A 22,515-nucleotide genomic window follows, 5' to 3' on the forward strand; every position below is an offset into this window, starting at 1 on the left:
CGGAAGGCCTGGGCTGGTCTCCAGCACTGACTCAACGGGGGATGGCTAGGGCGTGGCTATGGGTGGGGTCTCCAGGGTTTTTCCCTCCGCCTTTCCGGTGTCTGCCGCAGGGACTGGGTGGTGATTGATGGCCCGCGGTCTGGAGAAGAGGGAGGCCGGCCCAGAGGTTCTGAGGCGGTGCAAGGGGAGGAGCGTGGGAGGAGTTACGGAGGAGGAGCTGGGGTCCCGGGTAGGCGGGCTCGAATGGACCTCATGGAAAGAGTGCTTGGACTGAGAGTGCCATCGTGGGTGAAGCAGGAGACTAAAAGGGCAGGAGGTGGCCGCGAGGAAGGAAAGTTCAAGGCAGATGGACCCCGACTGGGTGGAACCAGAGAGGAAGGGGTACACCCCCTGGAAAGAGCGCGGGAAAGGGGCTGGGAAGGAAGAAGAGGCGGGCATAGGGTGGGTGGGGCGTGGGGGCGAGGCTGGGCGGGGCTGGGGCGGAGTATGCCCCCGGCTCCTCTCTTGCCACCCCCGCCCCGGCCCGAAGCCACCTGCGCCCCGCCCTGCCGGCCGCACCCCAGCAAGGGAACCTCGGATCTGGGCTTCCGAGCTTCGTATACGCCCAGGGGATCGTTGCAAGTTCTGCTTCTGCTTGGACGGCCTTCCTGGATCCCAGAATGTGGCCTCACTGAGAGCCCTCTGCTTGTGGACGAGGGAGCGGGTCTTCCGAGCGAACTCTTGGGTGGGAAGTTGGTCTGTACTTCGGCAACATGACCAGCCCAGAGGGCGCGCAAAACAAGGAAATCGACTGTCTGAGTCCAGAAGCGCAAAGACTGGTAAGATGGAGACACAGTTCAGACCTGTGCCTGCCAGCAACCGCCGCCTGGGTCCCCCCAACGGCTCTAAGGTCAAGGGCAGTGGTCCCTTCAACTATGGTGGTGCTGCTGGAAGACAGGCGAGTGGGCTTGAGCCACTCAAAAGCCCTGATGTAGGGCAGCTCCTGCCTACCATCTGGTGGTTGGCTGAGTGTGAGGTGTCCGTAGGTGGCGCTCTGAAAAGTACCTTTTACGCCCCAATGTTCCTCTCAAGGACGAAAAGGAGAGTGGTCTCTCCCTCCACCCCTGGTGATGGTCTCTAGGCAGGCTCTGCCTAGCTGGCTGGCTGGCTAGGACCTAACCGAGGTCTGAGAGCTGAGCGTGGTGTAGAGTTTCACAGGGTGTTTTACAGAGTACAGCACCTGGGAACTGGGTCCTTATCCAGTGGCACTATCGTGCCTTGAGTGGCCCGGAGGGTTTACAGACTCTTGACCTTAGGAACATGTCCCTCGAGGATCCAGGTCCCCAAATCCACTTTGGCCGGTGCCGGGAGCCTCTTGTGTCTGGGCAAGGTCCTACACGTGTTTCACTTATGGAACTTGGGGGGGACAGTGGATGAGGACTGGTTTAAAATTGGGCACTCCGGAGTATTTTTGGTTGTTACACCTGCATAGTTTATGGTTGTGGTTTGGGGGCTGGAAGTTCAGACAGGATCTATAATCCAAACTAGCCTTGATCACTGGATCCTAATGTCTCAACTATCCGATGTTGGGCTAACAGGCCTGCACACACACACACACACACACACACACACACTCTCTCTCTCTCTCTCTCTCTCTCTCCCCCCAACCTTGTCCATTGCTGTGGTTACTTATGGATGGGAATGGGAATATTTAAAAGTGAACTGTTCTCTTTGAAACCATGTATTTTATGGAGTTAGTACAGGGTGGGGGTAGGGGACTAAGGTTCCTGTTTTATCAGGTTTTTGTGAGACCTTGATTAAAGTGTGAGCCTAGGTCACTCATTCTCCAGGTAGGAGTTAATCCTATAGTTGGCCTTTAAAGACTCAAGGTGAGGTTGCTTTGACTGGGAGAGCTTCCTCCAAGTGCTCGGAAGGCTAAGCCAACTTTTATTCCCATGACAGACTTGTGAAAAGTCGGTTCCTTGGTGAGAATTGGGTTTCTCTCCTGTCTGTTTCAATGTGCATATTCCATGTCCTCACCTAAGCTTTGGCAGTAAATCAGGCTTTAGGAATCAGTCTGTAACCTGGAGGCCAAGGGCGGGAACCTGCGGGGCCACTTTGGAACCCTCTTAAGGGAGGATCCGGTAGGAGGGAAAGCTGAGCCACTGGTGTGCAGAACAGAGGCCCAGGCACACCATAGAAGGCAAGCAGCAGGAGGAAGTCAGCCCTTGGCTGGTTCTAGCATACAGGAACCAAGTGCCTGCATCCTGGGCAAAGGAAGAATAAATACCAAACACCGAGGGCAGAATGTAAGGAAGCCAAGGAAGGACCCAAGAGGTGGGAATTTGCTTCCAACTCCAAGATACCAGCCACAGGTCCCCCTACTCGATATTTGGAGCCTGCCCGGGACCCAGGCAAGATACTGTAGCCCAGCAGTAGGAGGCTGGGAGCAGTGTTCAGCCTAGCACTCATTGGGCTAATCAATTCCAATCATCCTTTGCGTCCACTTCCAGAATCCAGGAAGGACAGAGAGTTAAAGAGTGAGTGAATGTTTACATGTAAGGCTATGGATGAATTCATCCAGCAATGAGCCAGCCCTGCCCTGTCCCAGTCGAGGTTATTTTTAGTCTTTCCTTCTCTCTCGTAATGTAATATAACCTATAACCTGCATACATTGCTCTGCAACCCTCTCTGTGCATTTAATGAAGGCCTGATACTTAACAAAAATATGGTCTAAAATCTAACAAAGCTGGATTCTTGACACATTTAGTCCCAGAAGATTCTAGAAGGAAACGATGAATCTTTAGGAGGTTTACAAAACAGTGGCAAAAGTTTGTTAAAGAACACAGAAAAAGAAACACAGTGCGGCCCCCTCTGTTTTTGAGGCTAACGGCCTGCTGGGCAGGAAGTGTGCGGGGCATGACAATGGCCGGTGTGTTAGAAGGGGGTCCACCCAGTTGCCGTGGACTCTGGGTTGAGCATGTTGCTGGAGACCAGCAGTGATGGCTATAGAATGGCTTTTTTGTTTTGCAGTAAGTGTCCCAGGCTCGTAGGAACAGGGTCTCCAGTGAACAAGGACTGGGTTGAATAGTTGTAAGAGGACCACATGGGGAAGAGGAAGCAAACAGACAGCATGATCTCCTCAGTCTAGAGCTTCCCTAACACTGTGTTCAAGGCCTCAGCACCACAAGGGAAAAAGGAGGGGAGACAGCAGAGTTGAGGGGGTGCCAAGCAGGTCTGCTGGCGAGAAGTCTGAGAGGCTCTGCATCCACAGTGGAAACTGGCATTCGGTTTGTTTGTTTGTTTGTTTAATCTTACATGTCTGTATTTCCGCTGCATGGATATCTGGGCCCCACTTGCCTTCCTGGTCCTAGTGAAGACCAGAAGAGGGCTTCAGAGCCTCTGCAGTTATAGATTATAGACTGTTGGAGCACGTCATGAAGGTGCTAGGAATAGGATTCTGGTCCTTGGGAAAGACAGCCAGTGCTTTTCACCACTAAGCCATGTCTCCAGCCCCAAAGTGGCATTTCTTCAACTTCCGTAACTTCTTTGAGTCATTCAGGTTGTGTCATCTCTGGTCTCTTTCCACACACTGATGAGCACTTACCCTGAAAGGGGCCAGTCAGTCCATACCCGGGCAAGGCTGCAGAGAGAGGGGTAGAAGTTAGAAGGCTGCAGAGAGAGGGGTAGAAGTTAGCCCTGTTGGTCGTGTGCACATGCACATGGCTGAATGCAGGGCAGGCTGTGAATGTAGCCCTGCACCGAGCAAGAACTCACTATGACTCAGTCACAGGGCTCTCAGACATGAATTTCGTAGGTGACATTGTGTTCCTCTCACAGGATCCTGTGCCCCATACAATCCTCAGGTCCTGGAACCTGGAGTATGGACTAACATTATAAATGTGTTGTTTCTCTGCGTAGTTAAGATAAAAATAGTAAGTTCTTTCCTCTTGAGTTGCAGGTCTGAGGTCATTTGCTTCATTTTTCTAGCCTGACTTTTTACTGTGTGCTTGTCCCAAGCATGTTTGTGTTCCCTCTCCCTCCCTCTCCCTCTCTCTCCTTCCTCTCCTCCCTCCCTCTGTCTCTCTGTCTTTGTCTCTTTATCTGTTTCTCTCACACACTCTCTCTGTCTGTCTGTGTCTCTCTGTCTCTTTTTGTGTCTCTCAGTTTTTCTGTGTGTGTGTGTGTGTGTGTGTCTGTTTCTGTCTGTGTGTCTGTCTGTCTCATATGTCAAACAAGCGCTCCACCCAAATGGCCCCAGCCCGAGCTCTGTTGGCCTGAGTGATTGAAGATCAGAATTTGGCGACTCAGAATCTGCATCTCTGATTCTTCTTCATCAAGCTTTTGCCTCCTGTCACTGCTGTTCCCTGACTTGTCATTTTGGATTCTAAGGCACCTCTCAGTCACCACTGCTGGTGACTTTGAGACACTTGTACTAGATGCTGAATTCATGGCTTGGGAAGCCTAGAGGTCTGAAAACCCTGAGATCTGTCACCTGTTCCCATAGTACCGGCCAGGGCACAGGTCAGTTCCCCTGTCACTGCTGGAGCTGGGCTCATCCCAGTCCAGAGGTCACAGCTACCAGACTATTCTGATATCAGCTTCTGTGCCCAAACCTCTCAGTACAGGAAGCCATGAAATGCATTGGTGAAGGCCTTGAACTGAGATGGAAACAAGTGTCTTTAGTGTCATCCTTCTTTGGTGACAACGGAGACTGAATTTCCCTTTTTCTTTAGGTTAGTTTCTGTTCAGTCTAACAGCCGTCGCATACCGGAAGCCTCTTTTGTAAACGGCATAAAACTCTGGGCTCGGCCACCACCTACCCCGGTTGAGAGCAGGAAACTGAGTTGTTTCTGGTGGCCATTTCTCAGCACAGCTGATTGGTGTTGAACCTGCTTCCGTGGGGCACTTACTAGGAAGCAGAACCAAGTGAGCCAGGCCTTGGTACCATGCTTACTCCTCAAAAGGTAATGCTCAGAGAGGAACAGCTTATTCCAGAAAAATCAGGCTCAGTGAGTCAGCACTGGACCCGTTTGTGACCCGTTACTCAGATGCCAGAATTCCCAGAATTCCACTCAATTTAAAGGATTAACCATAGAGCTCAGAGCCCTTTCTGTGCAGCTGCAGGGAAAGGAGGGCTCTATTACCTGAGTGCTTGGAGGCCAACAGTTCCGACTAGTGTTTTAAAGACGTTTAGCTTACTTTTATAGGATGGACTTATTGCAATGGTAGCTATATGGTTAAATGGATTCACTTCTGTCTCCCAGATTAAACCCAACATTAGTGTGACTACACCCAAGAAGTAATTCAGAATGACCAGGTGATTGCTGACCACTGCAATAATGACTTGCCCCAGGGGCAAATTCCAGAACAGCCAATAAAGGTAGAGGCAACATGAAAACAGGGATGCCCTGGTGGGAATCTAAAGTGTGGCCACTTTATAATAAAGAAGTAACTCAGCTGGGCAGTGGTGGCGCATTCCTTTGATCCCTCTCGGGAGGCAGAAACAGATAGATCTCTGTGAGTTCAAGGTCAGCCTGATCTACAGACTTGAGTTCCAGGACAACCAAGGCTACACAGAGAAACCCTGTGTTGGAAAAACCATAAAAGAAGTAATTCACTTAAGTCATAGGAGGAGAGTTTACTTTTAATGTAGCCTCTCTAACGGAGATTTTCTTTTTCAAAGTAGCAGGGTCTTTTAAGAAAAAAAATTTTAAGATTTATTTATTTATTATATATAAGTACACTGTAGCTGTCTTCAGACACACCAGAAGAGGGCATCAGATCTCATTAACAGATGGTTGTGAGCCACCATGTGGTTGCTGGGATTTGAACTCAGGACCTCTGGAAGAACAGTTGGTGTTCTTAGCTGAGCCATCTCTCCAGCCCCTAGGATTGTTTTTAAGAGTATTTTAAAAGCATTTTTACTTTTTAATGATGTGTATATGTGTGTATGGAAGTAGGGGTGGTGGTATATGTACTGTGCATGTGATTGCAGGATGCCAGGACACACCAGATCTGGAGCTGTACTTACAGGTGGCTGTGAGGGTCTCCTCAGCCTAATGTGGGGACTGGATCCAAACCCTAGTCCTCTATGACTCTTGGCCGGGCAGTGGTGGACTTGGTGGACTTCCAGCACTTGGGAGGCAGAAGCAGAGTGGTGTGAGTTTGTAGGCTAGCCTGGTCTGCAGATCAAGCTCCAGGACAGCCAGGGCTACACAGAGAATCCCTGTCTTGGGTGGGGGGAAAAATCCAGTGTGTGTGTGTGTGTGTGTGTGTGTGTGTGTGTGTGTGTGTGTGTGTTTGTCTGTGTGTGTTTGTCTGTGTGTATGTGTGTGTGTGTGTGTGTGTGTGTGTGTAATTTTTATTATTTCACTGGAGCAGAATGGGTCTGTGTGCCACAGCAGATGTACAGAGCCAGAGGACAGCTTTGTAAACTTAGTCTCTCCTTTAGTCCTCACGTGGGTCCAAGGATTGACCTCAGACCACCAGGCTCTCACGCCAAGCACCTTTACCCAAGGAGCCATCCTGGTAGGCCACCATTTTTATTTTATTTTAGGACTTTTTAGGACACAGGTTCGTACAATGTGGGCCTGATTTTCTTCATAGCTGTGATCCTCCTGCCTCACTTCTTGAGTGCTGGGATTGTACTGCAGATAAAGGCCACTATATTAGGTCCTCAATATCAGTTCTGATCCATGTGTGTGGCAGTGCGGTGTGTGTGGGGGTGGGGGAGGGAGAGGGAGAGGGATTACCCTTAACAGGAGCGCACAGATGTGTGCAGCTTTAGAAATTACTGAGACTTTTCCCAGAGGAAGAAGGCTGAGTGGGTGTGAGGTGCAGGTGTAGTTCACCTTCGCATTGTGTAACCTCCTCAGGGCCGGTGTGTGTCTCTTGCCCTGCTGAACTTGGTGTGAACTGCCTTGATGCCTCTCCCCTCCATCAGTAGCTGTCATAGAAGACACTTCCTAAGTATAAATGTTGCTAAGTTGACCAGGCCCCCTGCTAAATCAGCCCCGGTGAGGTGTCAGCCATTACTACATGGGAGCAGACCTATCTCCTGACCCCTGGTCCGCTGGCTTGAAACTAGGGCTGTCTCTGGCACCACTCTATACAGCGTGCTTCCGGGTACCCTGGCAGGGAGCAAACGTGTCACCAGTTGCCTCCACCGCTGCAGTTGCTGTCACCACTGACATCAGCTTCTCTCAGCAGCTGTGGGGTTCCATCACTCAGGGACCGCCCCCCCCCCCACTCCTTGTGCGTGCTTGTTTTTAATCTTGTAATTAATTTTTTTTTTACTTATTCACTTTACATCCTGCTCCATGTCCCCTCCCATCACCCTTCCTCCATGCCCCTCCCCTTCTCCTCTGAATAGGTGACCCCCCCACCTGTTTTTTTTGACACAGGTCTCATGTAGCTGACATGATTTCCTGCTCTTCCCACTCCTGGCTCCCAAATGTTGGGATTACTGGCATGTGGTACCACACCCTGTTTATTACCCTTTTCTGTGTCTGGTAATTTTCACAGGAGAGGGTGTTAACCGGACTCTTTTTCTAAGACAGGGGATAGTGGAAATGGAAGATTGGTAGGAGCCTCTGTCTTGCAATTTTTTTTCCAAGTTATACTGACATATTAGATGTTGCTTGTGACTCTGTCTTACGGGATTGAACGTCAGGGGCCCTGGTAACGCTGAGGTACACTCCAAGCCTCTGTCAGTCACGCACCGCTGGAACTTAAGCCTTTATCTGGTAGATCCAGTAGCACCTCTCCTCCTCCAACCCAGAGTGACAAGTTTGTTGAATTAGAATGGGGCTTCTTCCATAACTGTTTCCAGGAATGATGAATGCAAGAAAGGTTGTGTGGTGAGAATTCCCTGCCTAAGGAGATGTAAACAACGTCTTCACCCCTCCTCCCAAGGTCCCATTTACCATCTCACTGAAATTCAACCCCAGGAACCAAAGAATTTATTTAGCTTAGGTATAGAGATCCTGGGTGGGGTTGGGGATTTAGCTCAGTGGTAGAGCGCTTGCCTAGCAAGCGCAAGGCCCTGGGTTCGGTCCCCAGCTCCAAAAAAAAAAGAAAAAAGAAGAAAAAAAAAAAGAGATCCTGGGTGAAGGAATATGACTGACTGGAAAACACCGGCCCTGGAAAGACCTTACTCAGCATGCATGGTGGCTTCTCTAAAGCCACAGAGATGGGAGTCGCTTTAGATTAACCTTCTCTAGCCTATATATTCTAGCTCCTCCTGAGGCCCCCACAGCATGAGCAATTAGGGACAGAATTGCATAGGAATGGCTGGGAGGAGCGGTAGAGGTCTCTGATGACTCTCTGCCCCCTCCCCATTCAGGAATGTCAACACTCAGCCCCATCCTGCCCTGCAGACACAGCTTGCTCTCGGAAGACAGCAGCTGTTTTTGCTTGGTGGACAGTAGTCTGCCGCAAGTTGTCACAAGCTGTTCCCTGTCTGGGGTCTGCAGTTTTCAGGCTTATTCTTAGAAAGAACGGCGTCAACAGTTGGTGAAACTTTAGGAGTGGGTTTCAGGGAGCAGTCTAGAATGAAGCAGACAGAGGTGAGGGTGTAGAGCCTAGAGGAGGGCCCTGGAGGGAACCCCTAACTTAAGAGGAAGTGGCCCTCTTCAGTCAACCCTGCAAGTCCTTAGTCATGGCTTTGCTAATGCCAGTGTGGTATGTATTATCTTCAACCCCCTTGGTCCCAGATACCACCTAGGATGTCATGTATGTTAGGTAAGCCAAGAAGCCTATTTTCTCTTAGAAATGGTGTTGCCTAATTCTGACCTCTGAACATGTTTGCAACTGAATTAGCAAGCACTGTTCCAGAACTGTGGTAGAATTCACACTCCAAGCCAGGACTGTAGACAGCCTCCCTACCCAGGAACTCAGCTTCCTCGACTCAGCCTAGGGCGCCTCTGGGTCTGCCTACTGGGTTCCTCAAGCACAGAGCAGTGTAATACTAGCTAAGAGCTAACGTAGCTGATTTTCCATTAAAGGATCATTTTAGAGCCTGCCATTCACCTTGGTTATTTTTGATAGTGTTTTTAAAGACATTCTACAGAGGAAGAAAGAAAGGCTTTGTCCTACATCCCTTCCGGCCATCTGAGGAACCAGCTGGGGCCTCATCGATCTTATGGCCTGAGCTTGGAGTCCCACGAGGGCAGGTGTCCCAGGGCAGCTGAGTGCCATCAGAAGGTTGCACTCAGGGACACAGCAAAATACCTTAGGGCTCAAGCACAAGGGCTTGAGTTTGGAGTCTCCCTGGGGCTTGCTGGCCAGCTAGTCTGGGTCAAGCTGGTGAGCCCCAGGCTCCGTGAGAGACGCTATATCAAAAAATAGAGAGTGATTTGTGTCCTCACTCACAGTTCCAGCCATAAAGAGCAAGCTCCCTTGTTCCTGGGGACGTCATGGGGGAGATGGGTTTTGGAAAGATGAGTACTTCTTTAAAGAATGGGATGAGACACGTGTGCCAGCCAAGGGGCATGGGCAGGCAGTCCGTGGAAGAGGCCGGCCTTGGCCCCTGTTTCAGAGGTGCCCAGTTAATGCCTTCCTTTTCCTGTTCCACCAAGCACCCACTTGGCTGCACTCAATGGCAGACTGTTTTTAGAGTCTGCCGAATGTAAGCTGTGGGGGTTTCCTTAGAAACAAAAGTCAGTAGCTACTGCTGCTTCCTGCAACCATGGCAACTCAGGAAAGGGATTCTGTCACTCTGCAGCCTCCACCCCAGTCTGGAAACCACCATGGGCTTGTCAGCCTCGCACGCTAGCTAACGCGGGTGTGGGTGGGTGCACACCGGGGTTTCCAAGCTCCCACGGAAGGCTTTTGTTCCTTCTCTCAGGGATGGATCACACCAGGACGCAGGCTCCTGCTGGTTTCTAAACCAAGCCAGTGTTTTTTTGGGGGGTACCATTTTGGGCTTCGGCTCTATGATGCGCTTGCACAAGTGACTTGCTGCTGCATCCCTAGAAGTTTTTCTGAAATAGACGTTTCCGCACTAGATTGCAGTTAGTGTCATGATGCAACATGCCTAGATGGAAATAATGCCAATTCTACCCAACTCTAAAGCCCGGAGGCTTCAGTGAATGTGTCCTTAGCCCGGGCACTTCTCCCCATTGATGGCATCTTTACATCCAAGTAGACCCATGGGGCCTCATGTCTATATGGGAGACAGACCAAGGAGGTGCCGGTGTTCCTGGGGCCCCTCATCTATCTGTGACCCAGAGGTTTCTCTATCAAGCCTCCCCTGGAGTTCTTGAAACTTAAGAGGAGAATGTTGCATCCCACCACCAGGTACACTGCAGGACTGAGCTGCCTATGGACCATGTGCCAGGAGTCTGCCTGTGGATGGAGGGGTAGAGCTGGTTTTGCAGGCCCTAAGTCTTCCTCAGTTTGCTGGCGGAAGCAACCCGATACCGAAACTGACCCAATCCCCTTTCTCAAGAACTTCCTCAGAGCAGAACATCCTTCCGTCCTCTCGGTAGACTCTTGTAGGACCCCTGCTGCCGATACCATGTCCAGAGTGGGAGAGGCCTGGCATACTTTTCCTCTGAGGCGAGGCCTCAAGACCCAGGACTGGCATGAGTAGAGCCTGAGTGCTAGAGGACTTCTGAAGGTGAGGGGCGGCTCTCCTGCAACCTACCTTAGCTGAGCACACTACACTACGAATCGCGTGTCTGGTCTTTCATGGCCAGAGGCACTCCACTCCAGTCAGGAGCCCCAGGAATACCCGTGTGGACCAGGGAGATTGTTCAGTGACACCCACAGTGTGTACTTTACCGACAGTCTAGATATTCCACTGACTTCTCAAACAGTTCTCTGAAACCTCTCTGCCAGCCTGTCCCTGAGGCTGTCACATATCCAGCTATATAACCCACAGAGGCTATATTATTTCAGTGGAAATAATTTATGCAGCTGACCAGTGAACAGGATACTTGGCCAAGGGACTCCTGCAGCAAGCACCAGGGCTGGCGTTAGGGGCAGTAGATGGAAGACCTGAGGCCTTGGGTCAGACTTGTGCTTCTCTTGGGCCCTCCTTGCCGTCCTTCTTACCTAGTGTGCATGTGTCCTTGGATGTATGCGTGCCTCATCCATGATGGGTGTGTCCCTGGATTGTGTGTGTCACCAGGGTGGATGTGCTCTTGGATCATCTGTGTCATCCAAGTAGGCGTGTCCTTGGATTTGATTCTGGTTTATGGGGTGTCAAGAGGAGTCTGGAGTTAGATCAGCTTTGTGGATTTGTCATAGGTAGCTTTGGTGATCTATGGGACCTTTCTGGATGTCCCCACACCCAGGAGTGCCTCCATTTAAAAGCTGTTTATAGGCTCCCAGCCTGGGCCCACAGCTGCTAGGGGAGTGCCAGCCACAGCCCATAGAAGGGCAGAGGAAATTCACATTCTGAACTAGTAGCTTTGGGAGTTCCCAAGAAGCTAGCAAGCCTGTGGCTTGTCACAGGAACCTGGACCTGTCACCTCCTACCTCTGCCCTGCCCAGGAACCAAGATAAAGAACCATGATGGGCTTATACCTGGACCGTTCTACAGCAACCCACAGAATCATGTGTACTTTTCAGCAGCCAGTGAACGTGGCTTTGGGGTTTGGTTCCTTCCTCGCCACCACCCCCTCCTTCCTTTGTGACCTTCCTACATTCTGAAAAGGAAGGGTCTAATATCCCAAGGCATAACATGTACTCCCACACAGCAAGGTTCCTCTTGCCATTGGGAAAACACTAGCACGCTAGGGGCTTGTTCAGCCCCAGTGGTCTGGGAGGAGAGGCAACAGGTCCCTGCTCAGGAATCTCCCCCGAGTCCCCCTACAGGCTACCAGCAGCAAGTGAAAGGTTGTGCTTGGAGAGTTGTAAACCTGTGTGTGACCTCATGCTATGGTTTTGTATTTTGGTAAAGCATCTGTCCAGGAAAGTTTCGTGCTACACCCCTGAAGCACCTGCCCAAAGCAGCCGATCGCTGAGAACCCCCTGAACAGTTGGCACACTAAGGGGACAGCCCAAGGCTTTGCACTGTGCATAGGGAATGGTCCTGGAGGCCCAGGTGCCAGGTGCCACACGGTGGACCTTGGCTTGGCTATTTCATTCAGTTCATTTCAGAACTTGGTCACATCCAGCCTTCCCAGGTGACTCAGTAGGGTCATATTCATGACGGTCATCCTCCAGCTCCCGTCTGCGTGCTGCTTGTTCTTGGCAGTGTGCCAGAATAAGAGGAAGCACACCGCTGAGCCATTGGCTAATTCTTTTTGGCTTCAAAGCTAGTGTGAGCTCCACTGAGCGTGGGGTTCACCTCGTGAAGACATGCCCAGTCACTTGTAGGGTTTGGATCAGTGTCCGTGTTTGGCTCCTCTGTCTGCTGGTGTTTGGTTGGGCAGGTTCCAGGAAACAAGATGACTGCCTTCACTTCCTGTACGGTGTGAGGCTCTGTCTCCCCACGAGTCATGTAAGCACTGTAAGAGATGTGGGTGCCAAAAGTGGAGGAGTTTACAAGGACCTGAAGATGTATTGAATTACAGACAAATCCTCTAAATCCTGGTATTAGGAGAAGCTGGTACGTAACAAGCTTCATCCATGTGGTTCCTTTGCCAGCCCATGCCTAGACTCCTCAAGGCAGGACTGGTGGCTTTACAGTTTCTAGTACCACTGCCCTCCAGCAAGGGTGCATGTTCCGCTAATGTCTTCTACAATGAGAATTGGGCCCCAGTGGGGAGTTCTCATAGCATGTGCAACCCGTTTAGGGACTTTGGCTCAGTGCCGAGAGTTAATCCAGATGGGCTGAAGGGCTGGCTGGCCAGCGATCCTGGCATGGGGTGTGTATGAAGTACCTACCATCCCCAGCTCAGAGGAGGCCAACAAGGGCAAATGTCATCTCAGAAGCCAGGTCATCTGTTGGTGTGTAATGAATAACCAGAGGCTTGCAGCTTTGAGTAATGTTCCTCTGACTTCCTAGCTCTGGGGTCTGTGGGCCTTACCTTGCTGTGCTCTGGGTCTAATGGGCTATCATTAACAGCTAGCCAAGCCCAGTCCTTTTGGACCTTAGGATGCTCTTCTGAGCTCATGTGTGCCTCCAGATCCTTCACTTTCTTGGAGGTTGTAGGGTAGTGGCCCCTGTTCCTGCTGGCTGTCACCTGAGGGCTACTCACAGCCCCTGGATCCCCTCACGCACCTCTCTTTTATATGGCATCCAGATTTCTCAAGCCCAGCAAAAGGCTTGCTCTGACCTTCTCTTAGAGGCCTCATCTAAGCCCAGCAGGCGTGTTCTTTTTGCTCAACTCGAGGTCATCGGATGAAAGCCCTTCATTTGTACAGTTCTCTCTGCCATCGGATGTTATGTGGGGACAGGAGTGAAACTCGTCATGTTCACCACTCCTAAGCAGGTGTCTACACAGAGAGCATCTGTGTCACTGTAGTCAGCACAGCCCTGATGGCCCTCGCAGGCCTTTCTAGAACTCTGACAACTAAAACCTCTCTCCCTCTGCCCCCTCTTATCCTGGTCTTTCCCACAAACCCTTCCTTGTTCCTTCTTGTCCAAGCAGATGGACTAATACTGCTGTCAGAATTCTTCCCCAGTCTCTGCCTCCTTAGAAAGGAGTTAACATGGGGGTGGGGGTTGGGGATTTAGCTCAGTGGTAGAGCGCTTGCCTAGGAAGCGCAAGGCCCTGGGTTCGGTCCCCAGCCCCGGGGGTGGGGGTGGGGTGGGGGGTGGGGGGTGGGGTGGGGGAGAAAGGAGTTAACAGGCCCAGGGCCATGTGCCTTCTCACGCAAGGGTAGGTCTTGAATCTAAGGAGATTCTTCACCCTTCCCCCTCCACTCCCTAGCCCTTGGTTCTTCTTACAGCCCCCAAGTACCCACTTAGGACATGTAACTGGTGTGGGACCTTTAAAATGACACCAAGTGCCAGAGTTCTGATACAGCCTTGAGGAGGCAGCAACCCACCACTGTGCTCCAGCCCCAGCCCCAGCCCAAGCCTCAGTTTATGGTGCTGCTTGCCCTTTGATTTGAAAGACGTGGGCTTGGACTGATAAGGCGTCACACAAACAAAGTCTGCTGTGAAGTCCATTCCTTGGAAGTTGGAAAGAAATCCCTTGTGACTCAATTTAGATTAGAATTCAACTTAGATTAGAATTAAAGAGATCAGGGATGGGTGTGGTTGTGAACTCCTGAAATTCTGGTGTGGGGGGGGTGGGGGTGGGGGTGGGGGAGGGAGGCCTGAGGCTGGAGGATGGTGACTTTGAGGCTGGCCTAGGCTATGGAGATAGTAAGACGTTGTCATTTAAAAGAATCAAGAATGAAAAAATTAAAGAGAGAGAAGGAAGGGAAAAGAAGGACCAGTTTGTCTTCTAATATATATATAGTGTGTGTGTGTGTATGTGTGTGTGTGCATGTATATGTGTGTATATACATACATACATACATGCATACATACATACGGGTCAGGGAGGTAGTATTCAGGACAGCTATCAGTATCTTATCTCCTATGGAGTGTGCCTCTGAGAAAGTCAGACATGCTTGGGCTCTTGCTACTTACTGGCCAACCCCACTAGCCAGCTGAGAGTGCTGTTTTAAAATGACCCAGGGAACAGTGAGACATTGCAAAATTCCAGCGCCGGAGGTAGAAGAATTATTATTGACCAGGTTTCAAGGGAGCTTACCTGCCGAGAAGGCATGACTTGATACCAGAGAATCGGAATTCTGGAACATTCTGCCTTGTACTTCCCTCGATGCTGGGATGCACGCGATAAGAACATTCACATGGTCTACAGATGTGCAACGGGGACAAAATGCCATCTATGACCCCTAGGTTGGCCTAGTCAGACGTGTTCCAATGGCTGGGGGCTCTACTATCCAGAGCCCTCCACTGTGCCCTTGGTCGATTTGGAAGAGACTGAGCTTCCTCCATTGAAGAGAAGAGGGAAGTCAGTCCTAGGGCATCGGGGGTGGCCGAGAGGGATTGGGCAGGAGTCTCGGAGTAGATCTGTCTGTGAGGCTGCCAGACTGGGGCCCTGTAGGAGCACCTGGCTCTGACACCAGACAGTGCTGAGGAGTGTGTCACATGACATAAAGGAAGCGCTCAGAGCAGCATCCACCTGGCATTTAGTTAGGCTCAGTGGTCGCCCTCCTGTTCTCAGGGGACAGCAGAGGATACCAAACTCTGCTGGGCTGTTCTCCTAGACATATGTACCTGGGAAGTAACTTTATTTCTAAGTGGCCCACAGTAAGACAGTAACGACAGTGCTTCAGACCGTGGCAGTCTTGGCATAAGATTTCCCTTTCCTTTTTTGCGTCAGAAACTTTCACCTCTTTATTAAAGGCAAGTACCTCTAGGCTCTGGCATATGGAAACTGTCAGATTCACCACTCTCTGTGCTGTTGGGGCCATTGCTACGTAAAGTGAGGGCAGGCATCCTCAGTACAAGTGCTGGCTGTTGCAGGCTTGGAGTTGACGGTAACTAACAGGCAGATAGTACATAAGATGTGGAAACTCTGAACAAAGGGAGGCAGCGTTTGAGCAAGGCAGAACGAAACGGTGCCGGATTCAGTCACGAGGCTCAGCGTTGCACGTGTTTAAAAACATAGGAATCATTTATTTCTGAGATTTCCCACGTAAGGTTTTTAGACTTCGGCGGACCCCACCCAGCTAATTGAAACTAGATGAGGGCGGAGCTCCTGGGCTCACAGCCACGCCTCTTCCTACTCCTGACAACCCTGCCACTCCAGTGCATCTGTGAATCACACGGTGTGCTTGTTAAGCCCTAAACAAGATTTTTCTCTCTACAGTGTCATTAACTATGTACCCGGAAGTTGCCTGCTCTGTTCTCTAATAAGGTTTCTGGGTCTGTTTCAGGCGGAGGCTAGGCTTGCAGCGAAGCGTGCAGCCCGCGCCGAGGCTCGAGAGATCCGGATGAAGGAGCTGGAACGGCAGCAGAAAGAGGTAACGGGGGCCGGGCGTTCCGAGGTTGGCTCTATCTCTGTTAGGACTGTGAAGACGGAGTGCCTGCTGCTGTTGATCTCCTTCTCTTGTCACTGCCACCTTAGCGTTGGTTGCTCCTGATTGGAATGTGTGCGCTCCCATAGTTCTTTTTCCAGGTTAGCCCCGGAGTGCACACGGCATGGATGCTGGGCGCGGCTGCCCAACTGGTGGCCTACTGGAACCTGAGAGATGCTCGCAGCCTGTGAGCTTGCCCTTTAGTCACAGTTCCTAGGACAGATTTTTAGCTGAGAAGAGATGGAGAGAACTGGGTTTGGCTTCTAACGGCGGGGATTAGGGTCTGAATCCTCTCCGAACCAGCGAAGAGCAAAATGATTTTCTTTAATTTAATTTCCCATCTTTTTTTTCTTTAAAAAAGTTTGCCTTGAGGCTTATATAGTATTGATTAGTGATTAGTGTAAACTTTGGAATAAGTAGCCACAGGAACAAATAATGTGTTCTGGGGGACCAGGGTGGTCATTAGTGCCCACACCCCTTCAGCGTATCTACTGTTGGTTTTGAAAAACTTGAGTCAGAATTTCTTTTCTTTTTTTTCTTTTTCTTTTTTTTTTTTTTTTTTTTGTTCCCGGAGCTGGGGACCGAACTCAGGGCCTTGCGCATGCTAGGCAAGCGCTCTACCACTGAGCTAAATCCCCAACCCCCAGAATTTCTTTTCAATGTGGGTTCTGTATGTTAGGGTTCTGGTTTCTTCACAACCTTTCCTGTAATGGGGGATCCCTCTTGGGGGCAGTATTTGCTCCAGCCATATGTTTCAGGGCTTGGCCATGAAGAAGGTTTGAAGCCAGCTGCCCGAGTGGTCCTTCCTATGTAGGTTTGGTTCTGTTAATGAGCCCTTTAATGTTCATCCTTTGTGCAACTTCATATGGAAGCTTGGGACTTCTGTTTCTCTTCAGACCAGCAGGTTCCTCCGCCATTCCAGCCAGGCCCAAACCTGCCACATGTACTGTAGGGGCGGCTGAGCCACGGCCTGTGATGTGCACTGTCCTCTGCCTGGGGACTTTGCCACCCAAGGAGGAAATATACCAACAGAAGAGGGGATGTGGCTAGACTTGATTTGGGGAAGGAAACTTCGAGGTAGCGTGTGGGTAGCCATAGAGTGCTGGGAGCCACAGCCTAAAAGGGGTACCAGAGCCCCAGTGTGGGGGAAGGTAGTCAGGAAGGTCACTACAGTGAGGGGACCTCACCCCTATCCTGTGGTGATCAGGAAGTGACCTGTAGATAGGCTTGGCAAGTGTCTCCTTTATGCTAAGCTGTGAGCAGAAAAAAGTAAACCAGTATTGGGAAATGATTCCTGTTTTCTTTCCGGTTACAAATACAAATGAAAAAATTTAAAAAGTGTAGCACATTTTAGTCTTTGCAATTCTACATTTAGAAGTTGCTACTTTTGAGTGGTTTTGTTTGTTTGTTGAGACAAGGTCTCTCTGTGTAGCCTTGGCTGTCCTGGGACTCCCTGTGTAGATTAGGCTGGCCTCGAAGTCAGAGAGATCCCCCTGCCTGTGCCTCCTGAGTACTGGGATGAATGTGTTTTTATAATTTTATTTTCTTTTAGTTCCCTGGGAGAAGCTTGGGGGTTGGTGTTTTCCCAGCATCTGCCTCCCTTCTAAGCAGTTTTACCTTTTTTAAAATCAGAAAATAGGTGGTCCTGAGCTTAGTGTTAGTTATTTGGGCTTTTTCCAGATGAACTGTGATTAACAGGACTGCGAGTTAACGGAAGTTCCTTCCTCTCCACCGTCTCTTGGCCAAGGGTCAGGTGGGCCTAAGGGGAATCAGGACAAGTAAACACCTGTCAGGCTGCTCCCATGCACCAGGAACCTTCTTCAGGAAACTCCCAGAGACAAGTATCTGGACCTACACATGGAAACTAGGAAAAGACCCTACCTCTGAGCTGGCCCTGCCCAGGCCCAGGGAACCATCCCAACTTGAGCTCCTCCGCCCACTTGACTGCAGCACACAAACTGGGCAGCTCATCTGAAACTGAATATTTAATATTTTTTAATAACCAAGTTCCACTTGTTTCTCAGGCCACCTGCTGTCATTTTCTCTGTGAAATATTTCTGCTTGTTCAGTAGACACTTTGTGGGCCCACTGTGTGTAGGACCCTGTTAGCCCTTCTATTGACCGTGGGAGCCATGGGGTAGTATGATGGGGAGGAAGGTAGTTCTGGGGCCGGAGGCTGCTGTCTCTTAGGGTTAAAGAGGGTTGGTAGCTCCCATCATCTGCAGAGTCAGGAGCCCTGTGAGAGCCACCCCCACCCAAGGCTGCTGCCCTAGGCTCCTCCATTATCATCTCACCCTGGTTCTCCCATGGCCCTTTGATCTTCCTTCCTTCCTTCCTTCCTTCCTTCCTTCCTTCCTTCCTTCCTTCCTTCCTTCCTTCCTCATTTTCCTTTTGGCAATAATGGGAATTGAACCTGGGACCTCATAGATGCTAGGTATTCCATTCTGAGTCCCAGCCCCACCCATTGTGATCTGCCAAAATTCCCAGGGTGTTTTGCTGCTCTAGGGGTCGACTGCCCTTCATATCCCACTGTCCTTCCACCTCACGATGTGCCTCGCGTCTGTCCGTTTCAACTCTTATTAGAGACAAACCAAAGACTCAGGGCAGTGGTATACAGTGAGGCTGTGAGCTGGCCCCTGTCATGCTCATGCCTGTTAGTGAGCATGGTGTCCTGAGGGACTTTCACCAAGATGTAAAATTCCTACACAGGGCAACGTGAGTTGTGTGGTTTGTGTACACGCATCTACTGAGTAATACTTTAAACTGTAATCGTTCTTACTGGTGGGCAGCTTTGATTGGCATATGTGCATATTAAAAAGGCTTCTACAAATCCTTGGGCAGTTAGCTGTGAGCGTGGCAGCATCCACCACCAAGAGGAAATTAGTGAGTCCTTACACTTTTGACTCGACCAGAAGGACTTTGGCCTTGAACACCAGATATCTTCTCATGCTGCATTTGAGGCAGAATTTGCCGGCCACAGAGTCCACACCTGTCAGCAGGTACCACATAGGAAGAAAGGCAATAGCTGTTGCTCTAGCTGTCCTTGATCTGGCCTAGCCCCGGAGGTACACATGTATGCATACGCACATGCGTGTGCACTGGTGTCAGCGGGCAAGTCTATAGAGAAGAGAGAGAGAGCGAGAGACTGACAGCCCAAGCTTCCAGCCCAACACCGCAGCCCCTCACGGCCGCTCTCCCTATCCTATTATTAGCAGCATCAGGCCCAACTGGGAGCTCATACCATCTGATAGCCCAGGGCGCTGGCATTTTAAGTTGTTGATTAAGGAGAAATGAATCCGCTTTGGATGACCAGTGTTTAGGCAGTGGGGTTGGTATTTTGTTATAAAACTGGGAAACATGATCCTTGCTTTTTTCTCCTGGGCAGACTGCTGCTGAGTGGGAATGGCTTTCATCGAGGAAGGGGTCAGAGCTGAGGCAGCCTGGACGAGCTGGGGAGGCCTCAAGCTCATGCTAAAGTTGGGGTCCCCCAGAAGAGCTTGCAGAGCATGCAGAGAGCAAAAAAGGCAGAAGTTCTGGGGTACAGCTCTGCCACCTGGTCTTAGGGAAATGCGCTGTAGTTAGACCCAGGGTACTCCAGGTACCTCAGGTAATGACCGTCCGCCACAGAGATGGCAGGAGCCAACGCAGCAGCGTCCTCAAGCTGTGCTTCAGGGCTGCTTGAGTGGATCTGAACCTTTGTAAGGGCTCACTAGATAAGATGAGCATGTAGGTATTCTTTGGGAACTCGTGGGGTTCCTTGGACTGATTTGACGGAGAGCTCGGGCTGATAGAAGTGTCTTAGTGCCACTGACTGGATTATCATTTTGGTTGGAGGTGCTGCATTTATTATAATTGAACGTTGACTGCATTTGCCTGTGCTTTCCCATATAAATCAAATGCCGGATTTCTAGTCCTGGGCCCTTAGCAAGGTCTGACATGACTCACAGTTTGTCGAATGAATGCAAGTATCCCTGTCTTAGTGGGGACTGAAATTAAGAGACGGTTCTGAAGTAAAGCACTGTGTTGGGGAGAGGGAGCCCATCTTGTCTTTCAGCACAGTGTCATGGCTGAAGTATTTTGCCGGAATTTTCTTTCCTATGAGTCTGCATGGACCAGGATACTAAAGACTCTTTATCAGTCCTATCTGAATCTGACTGTTCAACTTCCCACTTAAAATTGGACACTGTCTGGTGAAATACTAGTTTTCTTTTTAAAGATAACTTCATGTTTATTTCTTGACGATTTTGTACATGTGTATATGATGTATTTTGATCAGAAGCCCCCACCATTCCCCTCTCTGGTTCCCCTCCCACTCCCTCTGGAGCCACCTTCCCTCCATGTCCCCCCATCTTCTTTAAAGTCTGAAAATTCTTCTTTAATTCCTAGTCCCTGCTGTGGCACTAGGCTGTGCATTCGCATTAGGTAACCTGGGTTCTGCAGTCGCCGCCTCGGAGTGAGTGACCGTCAGCCATCGTTTAAGACAGCGCCAAATGAGTGAAGACCTTAATGTGTTTTCTCTTTTTATTTAATCCCTAATCTTTGCTTTGCCGTGGTACAGCATTCTGTTTCTGGTTCATATTTCTGGTTGTCACAGCACAGTTCTCATGTTCCTGCATATTTAACTGAAATTTCTATTTCTCTCCCCCCCCATCTCTTCTGTCCTTTTCTGTAGATCTATCAAGTCCAAAAGGTAGGCCCTATCCTTCATTTCTAATGTGCATGTGCTGCTTTTCCCTTGCTGGCCCTGCCACCTGCTGTGCGCTGGGCACTCCGCTTGCTGTGTTCACAACCACCTCTGTGCACCTGTCAGACGGACCAGTCTCCCAACATAAGGCAGCAGCCATGCATGGAACACATCCCCCCATCCGCTTGCCTCAAGGAACTGGGAAATTGTCTCCAAGGGAGAAAGAAGTTCTAACACAAACCACATTTTTAGAACTGGAAGAAGCTTTTAAAATCGTATATTAAAAGAAACAGATTTTTTTCTAGATGACTTTAAGATACCTGTGTAAATTGCCACATATTAAAGTTAAGTGTAGTAGTGTGCTTCTGTAATCCTAGCACTCATGAGTAGAGACAGGAGGATCACTGAAAGCTCGAGGCTATGCTGGGATTATGTGGTTATTTGGAGGCTAGCCTGGTCTACATACATAGTGAGACCCTGTCTCAAGAAATGAGGGGAGAAGGAGAGATATGGATGGATGGATAGATAGATAGACAGACAGACAGACAGACAGACAGACAGATAGATAGATAGATAGATAGACAGACAGACAGATAGTTGTGAGGGAGGGAGGGAGGGATGGATGGATGGATGGATGGATGGATGGATGGATGGATGGATGGGTGGATGGATGGAAGGATGGATGGGCAGATAGATGGAGGGATGGATGGAGGGATTAGTTATTAGGCCAGGTACAGTAGCCCTAGCACTTAGGAGGCTAAGACAGAGGGATCAAAAGTTTCAGGGCAGAAAAGGATAAAAATCTAGAAGAAGAGAATGAAAGAGTATAGATAATTAGAGGTAGATTTAAAAGTCTTAATACAAATTTGAAAAATACAACACTATAGGAACAATTCCCGTTGTCCTCCCCACTCAACACGAGAGCATTATAGGCCCTATAATGTCCTCTAGAGTCCCTGACAGCCGCAGAAGCGAGGACAGTGAGTAGGGCAGGCAGGGCATTGGCTTTCCATGGAATGCAGCTCGGCCAGGATGAAGTGGGTGCCACTAGTCCTTGAGAATGCTTACAGGGCTTGGTGAGCCTTTCTGTGTGTGAGTCTCTCCCGTGGGAAAGCTTGTGTTTTTTCCTGCACTTGTTTGCTTTCTGCCTAGAATGACTGTACCTCTTAAAGCAGAAAGCCAGAGTCAGAGCACAGTCTCTCACGCTTGAGAGCTCACAGGCCTCTTAAGCATGAGCCTCAGAGCCTACTACAGGCTGATGACCCTCAGCCCATCCAATCCTGCCTCAAGTGGGAGAGCTCCTCTTCTGAAGAGGCAGAAAGGTCCAGTGGATAGGCAGCTTAATCAGTAGGTACACTCTTTATGGTCCCAGCATCCAGTATGGGAATGGATACTGAAGCCAGCCTCCCTCTCTTCTAGAATGGCAGGGAGACTCTGACAGGTACCAGTGAGGCTGCAGGACATCGCTGCCCCAGACCCAGCAAAGGGCCTGGATCTGGTTATTTCCCCTCTCGTCCTTCCCTTTCCTGTTCAGCTTAGGGTTAGATTTTTGCTGACAGGACTGAGCTGTGCTATGAGAACTGTCAGGCATGAGCTCAGATGCAGGGCACAATTAAAGAGCCCTGGAAGCCCACCATAGTTTGTGTAAATGTATCTAGGGGAAAGGAAGGATGAGGGACAGGAGCCAAGGAGGGTTTTCTGCCTGTCCTGTGGCTACTGTCCAGGTAGTTGAACCAGTCTCTGGTTCAAGGCTGTTTCTCAAGGCCAAGCACCTTGTGCTTCAATCTAGCTCCTCCTGTCTTAACCAAGAGTTTAAGGTCAGACAGAAATAAAGGCGCCATACAGTACACATGAAT

General features: G+C 50.0%; 1 protein-coding gene across 52 annotated transcripts in view; it reads left to right on the top strand.

The window, feature by feature from the left end:
* Lrrfip1 (LRR binding FLII interacting protein 1) overlaps positions 1-22,515 on the top strand; it is a 128,199-nt gene that overhangs the window by 50,651 nt on the left and 55,033 nt on the right. For 27 of the 52 annotated variants that reach the window (XR_015628797.1, XR_015628802.1, XR_015628804.1 and 24 more), the window contains exons 2-3: positions 15,835-15,921; positions 20,648-20,665. Coding sequence is in view for 27 of the 52 variants with exons in the window: in NM_001429351.1 (NP_001416280.1) it covers positions 15,835-15,921; positions 20,648-20,665 (105 nt within the window). In the remaining 25 variants the exon portion in view is untranslated. Of the gene's footprint in view, positions 1-525; positions 819-15,834; positions 15,922-20,647; positions 20,666-22,515 lie in introns of those variants that run through there. The other 25 variants (XR_015628798.1, XR_015628801.1, XR_015628813.1 and 22 more) reach the window with 4 other exon arrangements.

This window comes from Rattus norvegicus, chromosome 9, assembly GCF_021556685.1.
Source record: "Rattus norvegicus strain SHRSP/BbbUtx chromosome 9, alternate assembly SHRSP_T2T, whole genome shotgun sequence".
Taxonomy (NCBI): domain Eukaryota; kingdom Metazoa; phylum Chordata; class Mammalia; order Rodentia; family Muridae; genus Rattus; species Rattus norvegicus.